Source organism: Lygodium microphyllum, chromosome 16 (genome assembly GCF_053477565.2).
Source record: "Lygodium microphyllum isolate KBCC chromosome 16, Lygodium_microphyllum_v1.1.10, whole genome shotgun sequence".
NCBI lineage: Eukaryota > Viridiplantae > Streptophyta > Polypodiopsida > Schizaeales > Lygodiaceae > Lygodium > Lygodium microphyllum.
In genome coordinates, this window is record NC_141150.1 from 51,301,901 (window position 1) to 51,329,265 (window position 27,365).

The 27,365-nt window shown below is 39.8% G+C and overlaps 1 protein-coding gene across 1 annotated transcript in view; it reads right to left on the reverse strand.

Annotated features, from left to right (window-relative positions):
- The window catches only part of LOC148022808 (Clathrin adaptor complexes medium subunit family protein), a 56,028-nt gene that overhangs the window by 14,612 nt on the left and 14,051 nt on the right, over positions 1 to 27,365 (reverse strand). The window contains exons 7-8 of the mRNA XM_087695732.1: positions 10,406 to 10,544; positions 10,147 to 10,263 (exon numbers count right to left, since the gene is read on the reverse strand). Of these exons, the coding sequence (XP_087551858.1) occupies positions 10,147 to 10,263; positions 10,406 to 10,544 (256 nt within the window). The remainder of the gene's footprint in view (positions 1 to 10,146; positions 10,264 to 10,405; positions 10,545 to 27,365) is intronic.

Genomic DNA, 27,365 nt, shown 5'->3' on the forward strand with positions numbered 1-27,365 from the left:
TAAAATAGTCAATCTCATAATGTTGGATATGTTGAAGTATTGTTATCATGAAGCCAACCAACTATGGAAAAAGATTTACCTTTGGTAGAATATGCTTATAACAACAATTTATATTTCTACAAGTAAAACACTGTTTGAGACCATAGATGAAAAACCACTCTTACTATCTATTCTCAAAACAAAGGAGAGATTTCATACAAGTGAATTTCTGTGTGACATGGATACACATTTTATCCAACTGAAATGAGCTATACAAAGATCTCAATGAATACAAAAAAAAGCAACAAATAAGCATCCAAGGCACTTGGTTTTACAAGAACGAGATTCGGTGGGGTTTAAATTTGACAAAGCTCATTTAAGAAGCTCTAACAAGAAATCATGAGTCATTTCAAGTCACTGAAAAGATTAATGATGTTTGTTACAAGTTACAATCTCCAAAGCATTGGAAAATTCAAAATGTTTTTCATATCCATCTTCTAAAACCTTATAAAGGATCTCCATCATCAGAGCCTAAAATAAAGGATCCATCTAGAGTAGATGAGCAAAAAGAGACACTTCAACCACAACAAATAGTCTTTCATATGATTAGGAAACGACAAAGAAATATTTTTAAAAAGCTCCTTTTGAAATTTAAATAACTCTTATCTAGATTCTAAATGGATTCCTTTAGAGTATTTTAAAGACAATCTATTACAGCCTATGAAGAAGTTGTAGGACCAAACATACTTTAAGTAACATCTTGAGAACAAGACAGATTTCAAAAGAGAGGGATGTAACCAAAGTTTTGTATATCAATTATTACCAAGACATATTGGCTCAATGATTTTAATTAATTATTATTTGAGTATTTTAAAATATGGTTAAGCATTCTTCTTTCTATTCAAGGGTGATCAATGGCTAAAACACCTTAGAATTATACTTAGGTTGTCACTAACGAGATGCCCAAGAGAAATTACAAGTTTAGTGTGATAGTCAAATGGACCAAAAGCCCAAATAACAAAGACTTTTTCACTCACGTAGTCACATTGACTAAAAGCCCATATAATGGATGGTTTCAAAAAGTGAAACCAAATGTTAACGATCAAAGAAACAAACTATGAATCAATAAAGCTATACAATTAAGCTCTCTAGAATCTAAATTTTAATTTAAGCAAACTTAAGTCATTTTTGTATTTTTTGCACTTTTCTTCATCAACCTCTGCTCCAACTAATGGTTACTGCACTCAAGATCCAACTTCGATAGACGATACACATCAACATCTCTCTCAATCTACTCCCACAAGAGCCACCGACGTTTGGACAGCTCTGCCCTTAAGTATACTATACATTTTTTCCTTCATTTGCAACATTCGTTCATTCATTTCATAGTTCTTTCTCTCTCCTCTATTCGTGTTTTGCATTTTGCATTTTATATTTCAATTTTGTACGTCACTTCTGTATTTTTGTGTTTCCTCAATGTAAACTCTAGCAGTTTCTTTACATGGTAAAAGAGTTGATGCTGTTGTAAAGAGTCTACATCCGTGAAACCAACAACAAATGACTCCTGCTTACCAAAGTGAAAACACTAATCCTTTGTGCCCTTAAGGTATCTCATAAGATCCTTCACTCATAGTTACCTGGAACGGGGAACGAGAACGAGGGAAATGTCCAAGGTCAGGGAACGGGAACGAGGGCAACGGCACATGTCTTAAGTGCCCCATATATGCCCTGCATGACCCAAATCGCCCCAAAGAATGTCTCTCTAATTGCCCCAATACCCCTCAATGCTTGAAATTAACCCAAATATCTCAAAATTGACATGATTACCCCCATAGCTCCAAATTACCTTGAATTGCCCCAATTATCCCAATTTCCCTTGAAATTAGATAATATAAATGGATGAATACCTTGGAATTGAGGTTAGACTGAAATTTGATTGTGATTTACAAGAGTTGATAATGCGTCAAATTTGAACTTTGTATGAACTCCTAATTAGCTTGTGGGTTGTCTTGACACTTTGAATCTTTAATTCGAGAGAGAGAGAGAGAGAGAGAGAAAGAGAGAGAGATTAGTGTGTGCACATTAGGCAATGGAGATGGATGAACATGTTGTAGGAGTGTGACCCAAGCCAAAAAAAAAACAAAAAAACATCAATTTTCGGTCAACAGGCCTGGAACGGCCGTTTCAAACAAGGAACGGCAAGGAAACGTAAGGAACGGCCTTGGGAACGGCAGGGAACGTTTCCTAGCCATTTCACCTCTTTGGAGGATTTGGAACGCGTTAGACTGTTCCTACAGGCCGGAACAGTCGTTCCTTGTTTCTATGCCTTCACTGCTTCCCAATCTTTTTGCCAGGATATGCCATGTATCTGCTAACTACTCCCACCGCAAATGCAATATCAAGACGTGTAGCAACCATAACATACATCAAGCTACCAGCAGCTAAAGCATAAGGTATCTTGGCCCTTTCAGCCTTACCATCATCTTATGTAGGGCTGTCATCTGCACTAAGTTTCACATATGGAGGCAATGGTACACTAATAGCTTCTCCCCTCCATATTGAAACGTTGCGAAACTTTGGTAATATACTCCTGATGTGACAGATAAAAAAGACTGTTTGATCTGTCTCTGAGTATACATATGCCAAGAATGTTATTTGCCTCACCAAGATCTTTCATATCAAAGCTATTGTGTAGACTCTCCTTCAAGGAGTCCAAGGCATGAACATCCTTATCTGCAATTAGCATGTCATCCACATACAATACCAAGAGAATAAGGCTGCCATCTTGGTATATAAGCAATGATCAACTTGAGAACGATGAAATCCCTGAGATTGCATAAATGTATCAAATTTATGATACCATTTGTGGTGCCTATTTCAGCCCATACAAACTTTTGTTGAGTTTACGTACCATGTGCTCTTTTCCCTTGGCAACAAAACCATCAAGCTGCTGCATATAGATTTCCTCATGCAAATCACCATGTAAAAAGGTGGGTTTTGCATCCATCTGTATGAGTTCCATATTCTCAAATGCAACCAAGTCCAAGATGGTTCGCAAAGTAGTCATTTTGACTACGGGAGAAAAGATTTCATCAAAATCAATTCCATGTTCTTGCTTGTACCCTTTAGCAACCAAGTGTGCCTTGTATTTGGGCAAAGAACCAAAAGTGACTTTCATTTTGTAAACCCATTTGCAAGGTAGCACTTTTGTCCTTTTGGCAAAAGTACCAAATCCCAAGTGTCATTCTTCATGAGAGATTCCATCTCTAATAGCATTCCTTTCTGCCATTTTTACTATCTTGTCTGTCCATTGCTTCCTGGAAACATAAAAGTTCACCACAATCTGCTGACATGGCATAATCAGCCACACAGTTTACTCCAGGAACAATTCTATTTGGTTGACTCTAGTCGACCTATGGACCCAGTGGTTAATATTTGCTAGCTGTTCAGCCTGTAAATTTGCATTAACAGCTTGTTGTTGTGCAAGTACAGCTTGCTATATAACTAGTTCAGGTTTTTCCAGGTGCACATGTTCTTGCTGAATTTGTGGGACATTATGGATAAGATCCTGTTAATCAATTGTAGCATCATTTCTTGCATTTTCAGGGACATTTTCAGCAAGTATTTGCTATTGTCTAATGGGCATTCTTTGCTATCCAATTGACACATCCTCTCGGAACACAACCCTTCTGACTTCCTCTGTTCTTTCGAGCTATTTGTGCATGCGATTTTCTCGGAAGAGTACATCATTGCTGCGTACTACTTTTCTTTTCTTGACATCCCACAATCTATATACCCCATTTCACCTTCATCACCATATCCTAGAAAAATACATTTACAGGACTTTGGCTCAAGTTTGCTATGTTCTTCCTTGAGTATATGCACAAATATCTCGCAACCAAACACTTTGAAGTGTGTATACGAAGGTGGCTTGCCCGACCACGCTTCCTGAGGAACTCCTGCCCCCCAAAGAACTGTTTGGTGACCGATTAATCAAGTGTAAGGCTGTCATAACAGCCTCTGCCCAAAAACCATGCGGTAAAACAACATGTAACAACATTGTACGGACCTTGTATTGAATGGTTCGATTCATACGCTTTGCAACATCATTTTGGGGCGGATTATGAGGAGCAATAAGCTCCCTCTTAATCCCTTTGCTGCCACAAAAGTCTTGAAAGGCTTTGGACACACATTCCCAACCATTGTTAAAGAGAAGGCATTTTAATGTCTTGTTGGTCTGATTTTCAGCAAGTGCCAAGAATTTTTTAAATTTATCTAAGATCTCGTCTTTGCGGCAGATTGGATAAACCCAAACTTTGGATGTGGAATCATCAACAAAGGTAATAAAATATTTTTTTCTCCCTAAAGATAACCCTAGCATTTGACATACATCTGAATGTACTAACTCTAAGGGTGAAGACTTTAGAGAAAGAGATGTTTACCATAAATGCAATAATCACACTGTTCAAACTCAGCATACCTCAAACACAGTAAATAACCCAAACAAGAGAGCACTTTCATTCCAGATTGACTCATGTGTCTCAACTGGCTATGCCACAAATAAACACTTGGCTGCTCAGTTATGGCGACAAAATGGTTACGCACACTAGATACATGCAAAGGATACAGAGTATCACTTTTGGACCCCTTGGCAACAATGAGGGAGCCCTTCCATATTTTCCATTTGCTATCCCCAAGGGTGATGTGATAGCCTTCATCATCTAGTTGCCCTATGCTTATCAAGCTCTTCTTGAGCTGAGGTACATGTCTCACATTATGCAAAACAAACATAGAACCATGCTGAAATTCCAGTTTCACACTGCCAATGCCTACAATTTTACATGCATAGTTATCCCCCAAGTGAACAACGCCACGTACAGCACCATTGTAGTCAAAGAACCACTCATGATGTGGTGTGACATGAAAGGACGCACCTGAATCAAGTATCCAAGTGTGAATATCATCCTCAGAATCTGCAATCAATGCATGTGCATCCAAAGAAGAAGCTAGAAGTACATCACTGTCACTATCATTATCATGAGTGACTACATTAATCTCTTCTATTTTCACATTGCTCTTTTTGGCATGTTGGATGTCCTTGTTTTTGTTTTTACCCTTCTCTTTCTTCAGCTGAAAGCAATCCCTTTTGTAGTATCCCTTTTTGCCACAATGATGGCACTCCACATTCTTTCCACGAGATTTGTTGCATGCTCGGTTTTCAGAACTGCTCTTATGCTGAAATCTGCCTCTAGTGTGTAATGCATTTGAAGACTTGTTTGCTAAGTTGTTCCACCTATTGAGTTCTTCCATCAGCAAAGAACTCTCCACATCAGAGTATAACAGCTGAGCATTCGAATTACTCAAAGCTGTCCTGAAAGTATCCCAACTTTCACGTAGAGTGCATAGCAAGAAGGTAGCTTTGAACTCTTCATCAATATAAAAATCCAAAGCAATCAATTGACTAAAAATTGAGTTAAACTCATTCAAATGTACAAACATGGTTGTACCCTCTTTCATGCGAAAAACCATTAGTTTTTCCAGCCAATAAACCTTGATGGCTGCACTTTTTTGAGCATACAATTCTCCAAGCCTTTGCCACATTGTATATGCTGATTTCAGCTTCTCAATGTTGAAGAGCAAGTTGTCTGACACTGAAAGCTCAATGGTAGAGCGCGCAAGTTCATCCAAGTCATCCCACTCGTCTTGTTCCATGTCTGCTGGTTTAATTCCCTTTGTTTTGATGGGCTTTACATGTTTCTTCTGCACCAAGACATTATAGCATTGTTTTTGCCAGATTGCAAAATTATAGGCACCCTCAAGCTTCTTAATGTGCAAAAGATTATTGTTGTCACTGTTTCCAGCCATAATTTGCAGCCCCAAATTGACTGACCAGCCACCAAAGGCAAGCCCAAATATGACACATGTGACCACAATGCCCAAGAGTACCAACCAGTAATGAAAATCCCAAGATTGCAGAGATTTTCAGATCTGCAAATGAGTTTTCAGAATTAAAAAATGTCACTTTCTACACTCCTCAAGCAGTTTTTGACACAATTAGAGACCAACCCACCAGTTACATGTGAAATCCCCAAAATTTCACTGTAATTTCTGCTCCAAAAGCATTCCCGAGCACGAAGTTGACAATTTGGGTCAAAAGCCCCAAATTTTTGAGAATAATCTATTCAAATTTGAATCAATTCAAGTACCTAAGTGCATACCTAGCAATTCTTGCACAAATTGATGAAATTCTCCAAAAGCCCCAAAATTTTTGAGGACTTAACTCTGTGCCTTGGCATGTGAACGCCCAATGAAGGAGAGAAAAAAAAATGTATTTCCTCTTTTTTTTTAAAAACCATCGAGCACTGCCTGTCGCGTAAGCCATGTTCATGGTAACTCGTCCAGTCCGGTCCTCCAGTCGCAACTATCTCAACCAATCTGCTTGCACGGTCAAGTTGTGCACCAATTGCAGCCGTCCCATCCAATCTCAAGTTGCAGTACGTCCGTCATCGCCAGTCCGTCTACGTTGAACCTGTCGCATTGTTGCTTGGTCATGTCACAGACGCTGAGCCTGGTCACGTGTACACTAATTGGTCACGTACATGTCCCGTTTGGCCTGCATCAACCTGAGCCTGTCAATTGCCTATCCTGCACTTGCCAAATACTAAAGACTGGTACCTGAAGCTCCTGCTCGTTTGTCACTCAGCCTGACGACTATTACTAACTTCGAAAAGCGTGCACAACCTGTGAGCTCTAATACCAATTTGTTGTGAAGGTATGGTCGCGAGCTGAGATGAGAGTACAGGGAGTTGAGAGCAGTAGAGAGTGAGAGAGTGAGCACGACACAATGGATATTCGGTACAATGACTAGTGTACCATATTTTAGGTTTTGAACATATATATAAAGTACAAAGTGTAAGGGTGCGTTCACACCCGAACACAATAAAAGGCACGGTGACTCTTTATTCCCAACAACAAACAACTCATAACTGAATCACAAGGTCTGAAACACCTTCTTCTCGGGACCTCATATTGTCTTACTAGGTTTCTTCATCACTAGAGGCCCTAAGGAGGAATTCCAGGAGTTTGAAGAGTACTTGTGTATCACGTATAGTCGCATTTACACCCCTCCTACTAGCTTCGCTACTACATCATCTAAACCAATTGATGAGATTGATTACCTCTCCAATGATGAAAGATACACAACATTTGGGACGACTAGCGGCCCATCTTCTCCATCTCAGCTAGGCCCAATGTTAGGTTCTTGAAACTCCTTTGAGTCATATGAATCAAAACCCTCTCTTGTTTCTCCTTTTGGTGCGCAAGATCCGAATGATTTTCTATATGTAAACTTCAATAGAGAGGGCTCTTTAACAAACACCCCTAAGAAAATCTTAAGCTATCTCCATCAACAATTCTTACACCATACCACCACTCCATCACCCTTTCCCTTGTCATCGACACCCCAAAGTGGTTAGGTTAGCTTGTTTGTTTTGTGATGTGTTGGATCTAGCCATCCCTTTTCATTCTCCCATATAGGCACAATTAATCAACTGCAAACCATCTATAACCAAATCACTTCACCCCCTCAAAAAAAAGGTTCAATGTAACTCCATCCACCTTTGCAAAGCTTGGTAAGCCGCTGGGCAATTGACGTGCACCCTTTGTCCAATGCCTTGGCCTCTCTAAACTGACTACTTGGACTCCCTTGGTAAGATAACCATTACCTTTGTAATCTTGGTAAGCCACTAGGCAATCATCGTGCACTCTTTGTCTAATGCCATGGCTCCTTTGGGGTGGGATGGGATGTATTCCAATTAAATTGGGTTGGACTTCTTTTCTAGCTCTATTTTGCGCTTGAGAGGGGCTATTGAGCTAAAAATGCATTACATACTAACTAGCCTCTCAAACAACCCCAAAACATGCTTAATTAATGTAAAAATCCTAAGATGGGAAGCGGTTCAAGAGAGTTTCTATGTAAATCCTAATTTGGGAGGGTCCATCCACATCTATAAATAGACAACCTAGCCACCATTCAGCTCTATCCTTATCTTTCAACTTTCAATCATCAATCCTTTTCCACTGGCTATCCAACCCCGCCTAGCAACTGCTACTACGTAGTCTACAGTTGTTGCCCAACATTGCACTACTGCCGATGATTAGCTTCCATCACCTACAACAGGTCGTTTTTGTGTTTTCAGCACTTTCATTCATCAGTCTCTACTCCAACTACTGCTTACTGCACTCGAGATCCGTCTCTGGTGGACAATACACATCGACACCTTCCTCAACCCACTCCAATGAGAGCCACATGCTTCTGGAAAGCTCTACCCTTGAGCTTCTTGTACATTCTTTCCTTCATTCACAACATTCATTCTTTCTCTCTTCTCTATTTGTGTTTTGCGTTTTGCATTTGAGTTTTGCACATCGTCTATGTTTTTGTGTTTCAATCATGGTCGTACATTCTGTGTTTCCTCAGTCGCACATTCTATGTTTCCTAAGTGCAAACCCTAGCACTCTCTTGACACCCACATCTATATATTGAAGGTCTCTCTCTCCATTTTCAATAAATTCTCATGCTAGAATTTCAGCCACATGCTTTGTACTCTCCTATCTATCACTCATCCAAGAAGCACTTTCTACTTAGCTTACTCTAGTCCAAGCATTAAAGAAAAAAATCAGCTTGCTACTCTGAGTATACAAAATTTAAGGTTTCAAAACTCTAATTTTCAAAATTGTAGCAAATCATCCCTTTGTATATGGTTTAGGAACTTAGTTCTTGTGGTTTCTTTCAATAAATTCCTATAAAGAGGGAGGGGCCACTTCGCCTCTCAATGTGGTGTCCACACACACACACACTCTCTCTCTCTCAATTGAAGCTACTCCTACACTGCAAGGTAGTAACCCCCTAAATTGCTTAAACCTAGAATAATTTCCTACTTGCTCTAATTTGGTGGACATATTGTTTCATGATCCTAGATTGTGTTGAATGTTCCTAAAGATAGACTCGCCACCCCCATGGCCATGACCCAAATCTGTTGCAGTAATTAGATCCATCTCTTCAATGCTCAGCTGTTTATAGCAATTACAGGTTTTCTTTTCAAATATTTTGAATCTTGATGCAGCAAGTATCCTTGACTTTATGTGTGTTCATCATATGTGCAAGGGGTGGCATCTATTGTGTGTGTGTGTGTGTGTGTGTGTGTGTGTGTGTGTGTGTGTGTACTTGTATTAAAAAGCACACAGCACATGTATAGGCAAAGCAGTAATAACTGACATGGCCATGAGGCAAAGGGAGCACGGTTACACCACAGGCACTTCCTCCTTGGACTGGTGCAAATTAAAATTTGGATCAGTAAGCTGCAGATTGTGCCACAAATGTCAACATCCCCATGAAGCCTCACCCACCCCATCTGTGAAGCTACCGCGAATTAAGCCAGACATTAATCACATTCAAGTGGCTGAATCATTGAGCTTTTGTACAGCCCCAAAAACAGTTAACAATTTAAATTGTGTTTTTTAACCAAAACGTTATTTGTTTGTAAGACAGCTGGCTCAAAATGTCTATAAAAGGGGATTGTGAGCAGGCTATCTCTCATCCCTCCTATCTCACTTTTCCACACCAATTTGCCACTAGCACCATCATCATTTGCCTTTCCTGCTCATTGCCCTACCTAGCCAGGTGCCTACATTTCATGATTCACCGTACTTCTTCCTGACATGCCCTAGAGTGGAGGCAACTGCTGCTGTTGTGATGGCATCCATCTCTACTGCAGCAACCTGCTGCCATTGGCACCACTGGCAGACTTCTGTCCATTTGCCTCCATAAGGGGTGTCTACTGCTGTGGTTTGCTGCCCTGACAGCTGAGGCTGCTCTCTGACTGCACATGCTGCTGGTCCCTGCCCTTGGAGCTGACACACTACTGCATTATCTGCTACTGGAGGATTGCTATCATTACTGCCCTTAAATGCAGCCAGCCACATCAAGAAACAGCTGCAATTTGCAGCTGTTCTCAGCTGCCCTGCAATTAGCCAACTGAGAGAATGCACAGTTGATTGAGAACAGTTCACACTCAAAATAGATGAAGACCTATTAAACTGACAAAAATGTGCACCTTTCCTCAAATCAAATATTGACAACATACAAATTTGGCATGAATATTTACTTACTTCATGAGTTCAAATTCCCCATCAGGTGGGACGAAGCTGACTGTCTTTTCTGAATTGAACCGTGTCAGATTTACACATTGATGGAAAGTGACATCATCCAGTTCAATGGTTTTGCCACTAGCAGGTAACAAAATAAACAGGGATCAGTGCCCACGATGCTGCAAGCAGCTGCAGAAACAAAATCCTGAAGCAAATATGCATAGCCCAAGCTCATTGAACTACCCAGTATACCATCTCCATATAAACAACAAAGTAATACCTTCTTGTGGGACGAGCTTTAATTTGTGCTTCCTTTTCAAGTCCTATCTTATCATTCAGACCAAGTTTCAAGTCTGGCATTCCCGATAAGAAACATTTCATAAGAATTTTTCCTGTTACATCACACCTCAAAACTGTTCCTGGAAAAGCAAGGTGTATAAGTGCGTAAGCTCATGTAGTACTTAGTGCTCAACAAAATATAGATACTCCTTACACTAACATATCTGATTCCAGAGAGAAATGGTTGCCTTTTTGAAAAGATATCATGCAACATAGATATACAGATCGAAGCAACATCAGCAATATAACTCATGGCTGAGCATGCCACAAACTAAAAACTATTTTACCCTTTAAGATCTTGCTCAAAGTTGCAATCGATACTCCACAAGAGAGAAAAGAGAGCATTATCCCACAATAGCAAAACACACGAACACCACACTATCATGGAACAGCTTGACCCCTTCAAGAAAAACTACTGTATATCCAAAGAAGTAGACAACAATGGCTGGCCTAACAGCATCATCTCAGAAATGGATCAAACACAATCTATCTAGACTCCTCGAGGCTAATGTGCAGCAAGGTGGCTGCCCGTATCTACACAGTAGCAATCGAATAGAGCACTTAGAAAATCTCATTTTCTCTCCACTCCCATTTTATATACTATAACACTAGAGAAAGAAGGGGCAACAAGTTTAACCACCCACATGTGTTTTGGGTATTTCACACCTGATTACTGCTAAAATTTGTCAAAAGCAGGTGCAGTGATGGAAGCATAGAAGACTGCTGTAATAGACTGCACACCACAAGAGAAAAGAGAGAAACAGAAGAACACAAGAACACAGCAAAGAGAGAACTTAGAGATATGCTTGGGAAATGGAATCCATATACTAAACATGAGACAATTGCATAGAACAGTGAACCACTAGTTGTACGGGCACTGGCACCAGCTCCCTCTCTCCAACAAAACTTGCAAGTGATGAATGACTAGAGGAGGAGAGCAACCAGCCTATAAATAAACCACAACCAACTCAGCCAGCAATAAATGAATAAAATAATCAAGTCAGTCAGCTCAATAATGCCCAGCCGACCCAAATCAATGGACCCAAGCAGTGGGTGCACAATCCACCGACATACCTATGCTCATGTGATACGTGTTGTTATAGCAAAATTCAGCAAGGTGGATCCAATGATCCCATAAAGCTTGCGTGTCATGACAATAATGCCTAAGGTACACTTCCACCCAGTGATTGACTCTCTCTGTTTGCCCATCGGTTTGGGGGTGATAGGCTGTACTAGGAGTGAGAAAAGTACCCATAGAAGAGAACAGACTTCTCCAAAAGTTTCCCATGAATTTTTTATCTCTATCCAATACTATTCTCATTGGGATACCATGCAGCTTGAACACACCTTCCATAAATTGCTCAGCCACTTGCCTTGCTGAATATTGTATTTTGGTTGGAATAAAGTGGGCTGAACCAAGGTGCCTCAGAGAAAACTCAATGGTCAAAGTCAACCATACCAGCTCTTGAAAACAAAGAAGAACCATATCAGCTCTCAATGTTTGCTAAACAATACCTCACAATAGCATACATTACAAGCCAATCGGCAATGCCTCTAAGCAAACATGGCCATGGATTCCCCATCTTCGGCCAAACCCCCAATGAGTCCCCTCATGTGAGTTCAAACTAGGAGTCAATCCCACTCTCCATCAAGTAACAGCCCATCATGAACTTGGACGTCAATCCCAGCTCTAGGATTTCAAACTTGCTAGACTTCAATTGATGCAAAAGAGAAATCCCACTTTGGATCTATTTCACATGTATACTTGTATAAATGAGGTGCGCATACCCCATCTCACCACCCTCTCACATTCCCTCTCTGACACGAGTCACGAGGGATGACCACATCACCAACACTAGAAGTTAGCAACAAGAGGGTCAGCCACGCCCTTCCCTTGCTCAATAGAAGACGACCCTTCTGCACCTTGGCCCTCACCTTAGCCAAAGGATCTAATTTGGAGTCAGAGGAAGATGATGATGACTATCAAGGGAATCCGCTTCTTGTTTCTTTTCCTCCTTCCACAAAGCCGCTAACTCCTTATAGTCCTTTCATAGGTGTCTCTTCTTTCTACAATGGCAGCACTCTACCTTCAACTTCTTCTTCCTGCCACCCCTATTTGACACTGCAAATGTCTCATCATGGCCACCATGTCAAGTTGGAAGCCTCCCTTGTAATCTCAAGAATGCCTTGTTCTCAAGTAGCATCGAGGACATATGAGTGAAACTCACTAGCCGCGAATATGTCTAGGCCCTCAAAGCATTGGCAACTCCATCAAACTCTCGAGAAAGCTTATAGAGTACAATCCCAATTAGATGAGTTTTAGGAAGCACAGACTGCATGTGTCGAAGCTGAACTTATACCTAAACACAAAGTAAGAAATATTGAATAGTATCCTTTAACTCAAACTTCATGTACAGGAGCTGACTCTAGAGAGTTACTGCATAAATGGTCGATGGACCCTTGTACAACATCTACAAGTTCAGCCACACATGTGAAGCTCTCCTCCATGTGGTGACCGCCAATAAAACCTCTTTAAACATGCAACAAAGAAGAGCAGAATATGCACGGCATCATTTGTATCCCATGTAAGCACAACTTTCTCATAGTTGTCATGGTCCCAATCATCTAGAAAGGGAGTTGGGGTCCAAGGCTGCACATTAGCTCTTGAAACCACATACCATAATCACTTCTACACAAACCATGCTTCCATGACAACACTCCCTATGTGTTAGTCAAGGCTATGAAGTTTATTACCAGTAGGGAGGTGCCATTTGGAGAGGATAGGAGATCAAGCAAACAAGACAATCAAAGAGAGGCCATAACCAACAAAAAGTCAACCTACTCAAGAAACGGAATCCGTATACCAAACATGAGATAGTCACATACAACACTGAGTCACTAATTGTATGGGCACTGGTACTATCTCCTCTCCAACAAAACCTACAAGTGATGAATGACTAGAGGAGGAGAGCAACCAACCTATAAATAGGCCATAACTAGCAAAAAGTCAACCAACAATAAATGAATAAAATAATCAAGTCTACCAACTCAATAATGCACAATCAGCCCAAATCAAGGGCCAATAAATTGAGCGTCAAAAAAAGAAATGCATAAATAATGTGCCTAGCCCACAGTGCATTCACAAACTCACTCACGAGTTGACTAATGTGCTAATACAATAATAGCCTAAAATAGGGAAGGATCATTGCTTGTTGCCTCCATTCGCAATACTATATTCTGTCGAAAGATCTAAGATCTTTCAAAAATCAAGTATTTCCACAAACATGTGAAAATCTATTAACAACACTTTCGAATAGATATTCATTCAAGTTTGGGTCACATCATTGACAAGACGAAAACGCAAACTTTAAGTAAAGGGTCAAAGAGCAAGGCCAATCATCCTCATATGTGATGAAGTAACAATAGATATGTGGAATAGAAACCCCATGCAAGTTCATGCAACCTAAGTCCAAGAGAGGGACATGATACAAAATGAAAAAAGGATATTGGAAACACGGATAGGTTACACAGCAGCTTGTCACAAGGACATGAAATTTTTTAGATGCTTTGATTTTGCTAGAAACATTTGATTAATTTAACAATCAAATGTGCAAAAGTTGTAAGACACATGTGATACACATGGCAGTTATTTCATGGTACTAGGCCAAGGATCCAAAGGCAACGACGAGTGTCAAAGGCAAAAGTTGTGACGAGTTATGCAGGATAGGTTTCGGATGTCAGTTGGCATCAGTTTGGCCCTAGGATGTGTCACCACTGACACTAGGAACTAGGCATTAATTAATTAACTAATGCCAAACTAAGATTCAATTAAGGATGGGAATCACTTGAGGTTGCAAAAGGACTAGCCAATCAAACTAAAAATGGCATATCTAATTTTGGGCAAGGTCAAAAGGGCTAATTAATTGACTAGACATTGCTGGAAAAAGGGATTAGAAGGTTGCCACTGTAAACGCCCCGAACAACGTAGTATGCTTAACAATTATGATATTCGCTTGTTTTCGAGATTTAAAATAAAAGAGAATGAACACTTAAAGCTGAAAATGAAAATTACTCACAAAATTACAGCCATGAAAATGTAAAAGTAATGGAGACAAGATTGAGGGTTGAAGATGGGCAATCCCTTCCCCCCCCCCCCGCGAAGGAATGTATTTCTGCTCAACCCAAGTCCCTTAGGAAAGAGCTCAGTTACAATCAACCTGAGAGTGAGGAGAAGTAATTCTCACTCTCACAAGATCATGCAAAGATGTACAAACACACATGCATTATCTATTATACAATGATAAGAACTGATTTCTTTACAGTATGAGAGAAGAAAGAGGGGAAATCAGCCTTTCTCCATCGTTGATCAACAGTACATGGATAGGGCTTGCTTCTTGTTGCTAAAATGGAAGAAAGAGCTCGAGAAGGAGGTGCTGTAATGAATTTATAGGCTTGCTATCCTGTAAAACAGCAGTAATAGAAGAGGGAATATGGAGAAATTTGATAATGGAGAAGTGGAGGATGATGTTGGGGATGGATGGGGCCAGTTTCTGGCTATCTGTGGGTGCTGTACATGAGTTTACAGCAAAGAAAAATGATGCTGAATGAAGAAAAACGAGCTCTTATTTATAGGAGAGGAAAGAGCTAGTACAAAAAGGGAAAGTGGAGTAGCACAAGACAAGTGTCCAGCCACATGTCATGAGATGTGACAAGTGGTGGGACTCTTGGAAACTTGTGTGACAAGTGTCTTGACACTTGTCTCTTCTCTATGGCCTTCTTTTTTGGGCTGAATACTGTCAAGAATAGAAACAACCAAATTTAGTAAGCATAGTCAAAGTACAGAATTTACTATTTTTAGAATGACATCCCTATTTTTTAGGACTAGCATTTTTAGGCTAATTCGAGGCTCCTAAAATTTAGGGACCTCCTAAAATTTAGGGACCCCCCAATATATGAAAGCTTTTTCCGTATACATTGCAAAAACGGTATCAGAATCTTCATGTGACTTTCCTATGCAAAGAAATGTGCATTTCAAGCTTTCAGCCCACACATGCACATTGTACAAGTTTTTCATGATCATGCCATCTTGTTGATTGTAACTGTCTGTTCTGGCAGATCTAGCCCACACTTCAAGGCATCAATCCTTTCTGTGTGCGAGTCTAACCCTGATATGCGTGAGTTCTGGTCACAGGCGCCCAATCGGGCCATATAGGTGGAAGTGTGAACTATCTTTTCTCGAACCCACCGTGTGGGTCCACCATAACCTGTGACCACTTATCAGTGGCCAGCTCCAATGCACTTTTCTTTATATCTAATTAGTGCAAAGGAAACAAATTTAATAAATCATTATATAGACAAATTGATGAAAAGGGATACAATTTCTGTTTCTATAGAGTTGTGACAGCCCTCTGGCTTTTATTCAACTGTCCTCAGCTGAAAAGCTTCTTGATATGGCTGAAGAATTTTTCATCTACCCACTGTGCATTTGTTGTGGGTAGATTCTTGAATTTTAGTAAGAATGTTCGTGTCACAAGGCCACTTCTCGTGGTTCGATCCTTGTGAAACAAAATATGTTCAGGTTCCAAGAGTTGCTCTGTTTCTTCAACTTTTGGGGGATCTTCAATAATGGGTTCCTTTGGTTCTGGTCCTATGTAAGGTTTTAGCAAACTTACATGAAAATCATTGTGTATTTTCCAATGAGCAGGAAGCTCAAGTCGATAAGAAACTTCATTTATTTTCTCAATCACTTTGAAGGGTCCAAAGTATCTACTGGAGAGCTTTGGAAAAGATGAATTTTGACCGGAACCTTGTTTGAGCCTGCTTTTATCAAACTTTAGCAAGACATATTGACCTTTTTCAAAAGCCAAAGATCTTCTTCGTTTATCTGCTTGCTTCTTTTATCGCTCTTGGGCAACTTTGATAGTGGCTCGAACTTGATCCATTGCTGTTTTTAAATCTGAAGCAAACTCATCAGCAGCAAAAATCTTATCTTTAGTGCGAATAATTGGAGGAGAAATCACTTTACCCTGTACTATTTCATTTGGAGCTTTCCCTGTGGATGAGTGCATTGTATTGTTGTAAGCAAACTCCAATAATGGAAGATATTTCTCCCATTGTGACTTATGTTCACTAACATAAGCTTTCAACATATCCAAAAGAGTGAGATTCATCACCTCTGTTTGGCCGTCAGTTTGAGGATGAAAAGCTGAGGAGAACTTTAAAGTGGTTCCCAAATTCTCAAATAAAGCACGCCAAAAGTTACTTGTGAATTTGGAGTCTCTATCTGAAATGATCTCAGAAGGCATACCATGTAATCTGAAGATATGTTGAATGAAAAGTCTTGCAGCTTGTGCGGATTTCAATGTTTTATGACATGGAATAAAATGTGATTGCTTGCTGAATCGATCAATTATGACCCAAATCATATCATGACCTTGAGGTGTTCTCGAAATACCTGAGATGAAATCCATTGTGATAGATTCCAATCCTGGAGTCTTCTGCCTATCATACTTGGATTTTTGGCATACTAGACAAGCCTCAATGAAGTTATGTGTATCTCTTCATAATGTTGGCCAATAAAAGTAGCGCTCAATTGCACTTAGAGTGGTTGCCCTCCCTCTATGCCCTGCATGAGGGGGTTCATGACTTTCTTTAAGCACCTTTTGTCGAACAGGAAGAGTGACACAAAGGCGATTGTTCATGAGAAGGTAACCGTCTTTGATGAAATAATCTGGATGAGAACCTCCTTGCTGTAAATTTGACCACATTGCTGCAAAATTAGTATCTTCATCATAAGTATTCTTCATCGTTTGAAAATCTTCATGATGAGCCACTGTAATAGTTGCAATGCGAGGCACTCTAGAAAGTGCATCAGCAACTACATTTTGTTTCCCTGGAGTGTACATAATTTGAAAATGAAACATAGACAAGAAATTTTCCCATCTTGCATGTTTCTCCTGTAAATGCTTTTGAGTCTTGAAATACTTCAAGCTCTAATGATCAGTTTTAATAAGGAATCCATTGCATAAAAGATAATGTTTCCATATCTTTAAAGCATGAACCACTGCTAAGAGCTCCTTTTCATAAATGTCATACATTTTCTCCACATCATTTAGACGGCGGCTTTCAAAGGCTACGGCATGTCCTTCTTAATTTAGCACTGCACCAATACAATCACCGCAAGCATCTACTTCCACCACAAATGGTTTTACCAAATCTGGAATGATAAGAACATGTCCAGAAGTAAGAGCTGTTTTCAGCTTTGTGAAGGCTGCCTTCTCTTTTTCCTTCCATTGGAAAGAGGTCTTCTTCTTTGTAAGGTCATGAAGTGGAGAAGCCATATGTGCAAAATGCTTGATGAAGTGGCGGTAATAAGAGCATAAGCCAAGAAACGATCGCACCTCATGTACATCATGAAGATGAGGCCATTCTTGGATTATCTTGATCTTTTCAGGATCCATCTGAATCCCTTCAGAAGAGATGACATCCCCGAGGTAATTTATTTTATGCATGAAAATTTCACTCTTTTTACCATTTACCAAGAGTTGATTTTGTTGAAGTAATTGTAGAACAATCTCCAAGTGCTGACAATGCTCCTCTTCATTCTTGCTAAAGACAAAAATATCATCAAAGAAAGTACCGACATATTGTCGATGCTCTCTAAAGATGCGCTCCATCATTCGATTAAAGGTGGCTGGTGCATTGGTTAATCCGAAAGGAACCACCAAGAATTCATAAAGACCGTATAAAGTGCAGAAAGCAGTTTTGTGTACATCTTGTGGTATTACCCTAATTTGATGATAACCACTCTTTAGATCAATGCGGCTGAAAACCTTTGAGCCTCCTAGACGATCCAAAATGTCATCAATTCTTGGAATAGGAAACCGATTCTTCACAGTGATTTTGTTGAGGGCTCGATAATCAATGCACATCCTGAATGTGCCATCTTTCTTTCGAACAAGAAGAACCGGTGAACAAAATGGTGAGCTACTTGGCCTAATTAGCCCACGGTTGAGTAGGTCTTCGACTTGCTTTCTAATTTCTTCTTGTTGAGGACGGCTGACACAGTATGGTGCTATATTAGGAGAAGAACTGCCCGGAATAATATCAATATGATGGTCTTCTGACCTTTCTGGGGAAAGCTGATAAGGAAGATCTTCCGAAAAACAATCTTTATACTTTTCTTAGAGCTGAAGTCACTCTTGGTTTTCAGCATTCATATTATCTTTTACATCAGTGACATAAAGCAAACAATATTGAACACAATCCTTAATTGCTCTAGAGACTTGCATATGGCTTACAATAGATATGGTATCTCCAAAAACTCCAGCTTGGATCTCGTACTTCTTGCCTTTGTTGGTGAGTTCTACCTTTTTTTTCTGAGAGAAGATAGTTGAATCTACTCTATGATTCCAGGGCATGCCAAGAATCACATCGCAACCATCAAGGTCTCCGATACAGAAGGTATCTTCGTCACTGTAGCCTTGAATTTGAAACTTGAGCTTGCCAATGTAGGGTGTCACAGTCTTCACTGTGTCACCTTCATCGGCATTTAAAGCTTGGCGAACTTCTGCTGGAGTGTCCATCTCTTCATTCTTTAATCCAAGCTCTTTAGCTAATTGCAAGGAAATGACATTTTCATTCGCCCCAAGATCTATCAAGAATAGTGCTTGCTTACCTTGCAATTGTCCCCAAGCTTTTAATAATTTGCGCATCTCTGGAGTGTGAGTTGAGTTTGCAACTACATCACTGATAGCATTAATTTTCACTGGCGACTTACGCTTGTTGTCAGAAACCTTGCTTTGTCCTTTGTTTGGACATTGCTTCGCTATGTGGCCTGCTTGTCCACATTTAAAGCACTTTCCTTCTTTCATGAAGCGCTGCTTTTCTTCTTCGGAAAGTTGCTTTGCTTCTGGGTATAGATTGGAGCGAAATTGAGGAGCATTAGGAGGTGCATAGGGCTTCATCTTCTTTTGATTTGATGGCTGCTTTTGCCGTTGTTTTTGTCTTTCATTTGGGGCTGAATACTCCTCATCATCAGCTACTCTCTTCTTATCATTCTTTTGAAATGATTTTATGCCATTGTGCTCCAGTTCCCATATCTCAGCATAGTCAATGAGTTCCCTGAGACTAGAACAATGATAATGATTAAGAGCAGTACGAAGTTTAAAATGCAAACCTCCTTGAAAATTCCTAAGCTTTTCCGAACTGCTGATCTTCTTGAAATGTTGGACCTTCAAAAGTAGCTCCCAAAATCTCTTGGTATAGTCACCAAGTGACTCATTTTTCCTTTGCCAAAGCCAATCCCATTCCATTTTTACATCTCTTTTGAAATGAACACGAAGAAATTGGCTTTGTATCATGCGAACAAAGGTCCGCCATGATTTTGGGGCAGCATGATCATATTCCAACCCCGTCCACCAAGTATGAGCTAAGTCGGTCAAATGTAAAGCTGCAAACTTAATCTTTTATTTTTCTTTATACTTGTTACGACCATACAAAATTTGAAATTGACGAATAAACTTCAGAAGAAGATCAGGATTTCGGGAACCATCATACATACTGAACTTGATCTTCTTTTCAAGTTGAGATAGTGACTTAGTCTTCTTCTTCTTATGCCTTCGTCCATGCCCAGATCTTGAGGTTGAAGATGATGAAGTGCTTGATGAAGATGGAGACAAGGGTGAAGAATGTCGACACCTTTGATGATGATGAGGTCTTCCACGAGAAGGGTGTGACTCTTCGTCACTAGAAGAGGGTCCATCAGAGTAGGCGCTAGATGACTTTGAAGAAGAGGATGAGCTTCGACGCGATCTCTTTCTCTGCCTTGAAGTAGAATGGGACTGCCTCTTAGAAGTAATTGGACTTCTTGATCGGCTCCTTTCATTGGTATGGCTTTGTCTCCTTGAAGCAGATGGGCTTCTTTCCTTGAATTCTTTGGGATTCTCAACTTTTTCTAGTTTGAGAAGTTGCTCACGAATTTGTTGATTCTCCTCTCTAAGACTTTGAATGGCTTGAAGGATAGCACTCGATTGTTCTATTGAGACTCTAAGAAAAATATGCTCAAGCACTCAATGCAAGGGCTGAAAACAAACAAACTTATAATTGTAAGCACTACCAGTGTTGGGGTGAGGACCGAGCCAAAGCTCTGATACCACTGTAAACGCCCCGAACAACGTAGTATGCTCAACAATTATGATATTCGCTTGTTTTCGAGATTTAATATAAAAGAGAATGAACACTTAAAGCTGAAAATGAAAATTACTCACAAAATTACAGCCATGAAAATGTAAAAGTAATGGAGACAAGATTGAGGGTTGAAGATGGGCAATCCCTTCCCCCCCCCGCGAAGGAATGTATTTCTGCTCAACCCAAGTCCCTTAGGAAAGAGCTCAGTTACAATCAACCTGAGAGTGAGGAGAAGTAATTCTCACTCTCACAAGATCATGCAAAGATGTACAAACACACATGCATTATCTATTATACAATGATAAGAACTGATTTCTTTACAGTATGAGAGAAGAAAGAGGGGAAATCAGCCTTTCTCCATCGTTGATCAACAGTACATGGATAGGGCTTGCTTCTTGTTGCTAAAATGGAAGAAAGAGCTCGAGAAGGAGGTGCTGTAATGAATTTATAGGCTTGCTATCCTGTAAAACAGCAGTAATAGAAGAGGGAATATGGAGAAATTTGATAATGGAGAAGTGGAGGATGATGTTGGGGATGGATGGGGCCAGTTTCTGGCTATCTGTGGGTGCTGTACATGAGTTTACAGCAAAGAAAAATGATGCTGAATGAAGAAAAACGAGCTCTTATTTATAGGAGAGGAAAGAGCTAGTACAAAAAGGGAAAGTGGAGTAGCACAAGACAAGTGTCCAGCCACATGTCATGAGATGTGACAAGTGGTGGGACTCTTAGAAACTTGTGTGACACGTGTCTTGACACTTGTCTCTTCTCTATGGTCTTCTTTTTTGGGCTGAATACTGTCAAGAATAGAAACAACCAAATTTAGTAAGCATAGTCAAAGTACAGAATTTACTATTTTTAGAATGACATCCCTATTTTTTAGGACTAGCATTTTTAGGCTAATTCGAGGCTCCTAAAATTTAGGGACCTCCTAAAATTTAGGGACCCCCCAATATGGGTGTCATATGAAAGATTTTTCCGTGTACATTGCAAAAACGGTATCAGAATCTTCATGTGACTTTCCTATGCAAAGAAATGCGCATTTCAAGCTTTCAGCCCACACATGCACATTGTACAAGCTTTTCATGATCATGCCATCTTGTTGATTGTAACTGTCTGTTCTGGCGGATCTAGCCCACACTTCAAGGCATCAATCCTTTCTGTGTGCGAGTCTAACCCTGATATGCGTGAGTTCTGGTCACAGGCGCCCAATCGGGCCATATAGGTGAAAGTGTGAACTATATTTTCTCTAACCCACCGTGTGGGTCCACCATAACCTGTGACCACTCATCAGTGGCCAGCTCCAATGCACTTTTCTTTATATCTAATTAGTGCAAAGGAAACAAATTTAATAAATCATTATATAGACAAATTGATGAAAAATGATACAAATTCTGTTTCTATAGAGTTGTGACAGCCACTAGGCAAAAATTCCCATGCAATGGGGAAGAAGGTTGTTTGGGACTGAGGGAGGCTCATTCAATTCGTTGGCTAGCTGTGAGAGAAAGGAGGCGGCTGTTGAACAGTTTCTAGAGCTGCAAGAGGCCATTGACTACAAGCGGCAACTAGCAAGAGACCTCAAAAATCAGTAACAGCATTTAATGTTCCAAGGACAACAGGTGACAACAAATTTGAGGCTCCAAGGCAGGCAACAACATTTAACACTCATCAAGCAATGTAGCAAGCAGTTTTGAAAAATTGCTTGTGAGGAAACTCCGATTTCTCTCTCTTCTCAACAACCTCTCACCTTCTCCAACCTATTCTTTGAGTATCTCAACATTTCTCAGCCAATTGAAAGTGTTCTCAATTAGATTTAGTGGACAGCAATGAGATTTTTGCTATAAACCCTAATTCTCTACAAAAATTAGGGTTTAGCAACCACCTTGGGACCCCTGCCAATACATAAACTTTGTGGTCCCCTTTGAACAAGTCCTAGGTGAAGATCAAGGGGCAATTTTCCCAAGTGGCTTGCTAATAGATCATGACAACAAGGGGCTTTTGGATCAGCGAAGGAGATTAAGACATCTAAATTGTACTCCATCCAATAGCAATACAAATTAAAGAAATACCACAAGGCGCACCAATTTTGAGGCAAACAGCATGTCCAATGTCCAAGAATGTTATGGTAAAGTATGCATTTCAGTTTATATCCATTTATTAATTGTTGTAATTAAGTGCTTGATCTGATTTTCCCACCCCCTCCGAGAAGAAAGGCTAGTTACACAACCCCTATAATCACATGCATCACCACAAACACTAACTGGCCATCCGATATGATACAAATGGAAAAAGATGGCAAGCTTACCATAAGCACCCCCCCTTTCAAAGATAAAGACACTCACTCAAACACACAAAGACTTGGGTCTCCGAGGGGGTGCAAGAACTACGTTAGCATTTCGCCTATACATAAATAGGATAGCACGCAAGAACTAGCTAGCATTTCACCTATACATACATAGGATAGCTTGAAAGCACAATGAATAGTGGAGCTTGATCACACTGGGACTCTCCTTCCTCAACAACCCTAGTAGAAGTCAAGACCAATTGAGTGTTCAAGTGGGCAAGAGCAAAGACTTTCACGAACACACCATGTAAATACAGGTGTCCAACTAACTAATGCACCGAATACCATTGGGATGCATAGGTGCACTGGTAGATCTCAATTAGGTAACCAAAAACTTTGGGTGGGTGCATTGATGTACATGCAAGAAAGAGAAGACCGAGAGACAAACAAATTAGGGCACACCTCAAACTTACATTACACTAATTTAAAAACACTCACACAACGCAAGCACATGATGACTAACATGAAGGCTCAAGTCTTTACATAGCCACTAACTCTTTGATGAGATATAAGATAAACTAGATCTTTTTTAAAGAATATAAAGTAAGATATGCCAGTAAGTACCACTGAAACAGCCATCTAGAGTCATTTTCAATGACTAGAGTGGGCAATTTTCTACCTATGGTTTCTTTCTAGCAAGGTTGTAGCTCAATTTGCAGCCCAAAATTATCTTCTTTTACTTTTGACATGGAAAGAATTCTGCCATGTCATAGATGTACTACAATTTTCATTGTCTAGAACCGAAAATTTTGTACTATAACTTCAGAATCTTTCTAACAAGATGTTGCTCAAACCAACATTGTCTTCTACTTTTGGCATAGAAAGAATACTACATCGTGAAAGGTGTACATTCTCCTCTATTAAGACTGTAGACTGTCTTTGACTGCAATATTCCAAAAAAAGGAAACTACTGATTATTGAAGTCTCTATTAGAATTACTGAGACTAGAAAGTATGACCATAGGAATCATAGACATATTAGTGATTGGTTGAATCATATTTATCCAACTTTCAATATCGTGTGTGTATGACATGGGCCAATCGCACTTGGCAATATTTGGATCTTAAAGCACTTAGGTTTTTTGGGGAAAAAAATATGCATTGAGAAGTTTGGTTTCATTGCTTCATAATCTAAAGTACTATGTTACCATGTGTGCATTCAACACATTTTCTCTAATTTTTCTTAAGATTAGAGAAAAATCTTAAAGCATATACAATTCAAGCTTGGGAGTAAATCTTACATTCATAATTCTACACATATGACATGTGTTAAATGTAAAAGTATGAAAAATTTATAAGCGGAACCCAACAAGTAATCCATCTAAATATTGAGGTTTCAATTAGCAAAAGGATCTAGACTCTAGTATTGACTAGTCTTTATTAATTCGTGCGGTTTCCAGCCATCCCACCAAGTCTACAAATTTGCCTTTCGGTACATAACATTCTAAGCACTTTGCATTTTCAGTCCGGATAATTGTTGAAATCACCAATGCACCCTTTGCCACTTGTTTTGGTATCAAACAACTGCACATTCAGCAGTGAATAAAACCAGCCTTCCTTTTTACAAAAGGATGGTGGAACCCTAATTTACTCTGATTACAATAAGCACTTAAAGCATAATATGAATGATAACTTGAAAGTTTAACACATATCATTGAGAGCTAGAATGCCCTCAAGAAATTGAGATGAGCCAACACCCCATTGCCTCCAAAAACACGGTGCACACCCCTCCTGGTATTTCTTTTCACATTATTCCAAGGTCTTGTATACAACCATAAGAATTGACAGAACCCTTGAGAAGATGAAAGGCCTTGCCACAAAATTAAGAGACCTGGAGTTCCCTTCCTCTATTGGTCAAGTCAATCTCTTATAAAGTTTAAAATATCTTGCTATTCTCTATAATCAGCAACCTTTTAATCCAATTTTCCCCTTGATCCACAACCAAGGCAGCCCAAATTGAATGTTCTTGTGCTACAAGCAAATTAGCCCTCTTGTAGGCCTCTGGAATCTCCCCAAATCTACTGTCCTTTGACTCAGTTTACATCCCCAACATTCACCATACTAAGGCATGCATGCATTTATCTCAATACAACCATGCAAACCCTAAACCTTGCCGCGTTTGATGGATAGCCATCTATTGCAACATTCAGGCAACATACTTTAGGAGTATTTTTGTGTTATGCGGAGGTGAAATTTTCATACTTTGCTTAGCATTTGATTAACTATTAATCAAATATGCAAATGTGAAGTGCACATGTGATGTGCAAGGTTGTGTAAATTAGTTATTTCGCATTGACAAGCCAAGGACCCTGAAAATTCAATAGGTGCCAAAGACAAAAGCTATAACAAGTTGTACTTGATAAGTACTAGGTGAAACTTGGTGATAGATTTTGGCCTAGATCACTTGATTAGTCACTAATGTCAATGGTGACATAAGGAACATGCATTAATTAATTAATTAATGCCAATTCAATGGCTAATAAATGCTCTAGTGTGCTTGTTGTGAGGACATGAAACTTTGATGCTCTACTTACCATTTGTTAATCAAATATGCAAATGTGAGGTGCAAATGTGATATGCCAGCTAGTTATTTCATAATGGCGCACCAAGGATCTTGAGATGTTAGTGGGTGTCAAAGGCAAAAGTTGTAACAAGTTGTACTTGATAGGTACTAGATGGTAACTCATGACAGATTTTGGCCTAAATCATTTTATTAGTCATTAATGTTACCGGTGACAATTAGAACTAGACATTAAAGAATTAATGTCAATTCAAGTGCTAATAAATAATCAAGAATGCTTGGATGATAAATTGGCCTAGCCAATTTAATTGTTGGCTAGTATAATTAATTTTTTAACCAAGTGTTAATCATTAAATTAATTTTTCAAATTAAAATTATGAGAGTTAATTTAATTGGACTGAAAATTGCTGAAAAATACATTTAAAAATTTGCCACTCAGCAAAACTTGCCTAGGCACGTGAGGGAAAGGCTATTAGAGGCTAGTGGATCCTCATTTCAACATTGTGGAGATTGACGAGGGAGAGAAATGAGAAATGAGAAATGAGAAATTAACGACTACAAAAGGCCAAAATGACCTATGAGACCATGAGTTACAATCATGTATGATGGTACAATTGTCTAGGTAAAATATGTAGCACAAACAAAAAAAGAAAGAAAGGAAACTCTCAATGTAGTGTGTTGAGGGAGAAAATACTGTTGACTGCTCATGAAGGGTATAGAAGCACCAAAACGCTGATGTGAATGCAATGACTTGCTCCTGAAAGGTTGTTTTTTTACTGCAAAAGGTAGTCGCCTACTACTAGGAGCTTGCGTTTTCAACAAATGTAGATGTGGATGGCCTCACGAACTCTGTGTCACTCTCAAATACCGTGCTTTGATACCATGTGAGAGTGCGCAATGGAAGAAGGAACTTGAACACAGAGAAAGAGAGAGACAATCTGCAAGAGAAGAAGAAAAGAAACATGCACTGAACAAGGAACAAATGTTGAATACAAGAGGAGTAATCAATCCCTGCACGCAGCCCACAGCATTAATGAGGGCACTAGATCACGTTGATGATGACAGCAACACCGAAGATGGAGGAAGATGACGGAGTTGGAGTGTGCACCTGCCAAGGAAGGAGGGAAGATGATAATCTAACTGACTGCCAAGTTGGAAATGGCTATAAATAGCCAAAAAACCCAAAAATTGGTCAACCTGAAATTTGGGACCAAAAATAAGTCTGATCTACATTTAATGCTAGTAAAAATGCCAAAAATGCAAAAAACTGAGTGCTCTAGAATGAGCTACCTCCTCCATCAAAACAAGTGATAGACAGGTCAAAGCTCCTAAAGTCCTCATCTGACTCAGACTGAGGCTCCAAGAAGGAGATAACAAGGCATGACAAACATGACTGCTAACATTTACCACATCCTTTCAATCTGGGACAATTGTGATGGGCATCCCCCTCACCACCCTTGAACACTCACAAACCCCCCTCGGGACCTTTCAGACACAGGGATATCCATCCTCTGCTTATGGTCTATTGTCACACATCCCTTGGGTCACTCCTGCGGCGCAAGGATTTCCATCCTCTACTCCTCGTGTCCCTGTCCCTCCACCTTGGACTCCACAAATGGTTACAATGCCTATATCCGATCCGCCCTTGCCCACATTTGTATCCGCTACGCACACTTTTGGTATGCATGGTGGGCACTCTAGGATTCCTTCCCAAGTGTTCTCCACTTTCCCACCTTATCCCCCCTATTCACCCTATCCCCATTACACACCTCCATCTCCCAGCACTACCACTCGTGTTGCAACGGCCAAGAATGCCTTCACAGATAAGATGCATTTTAACGGGTTGAATTTC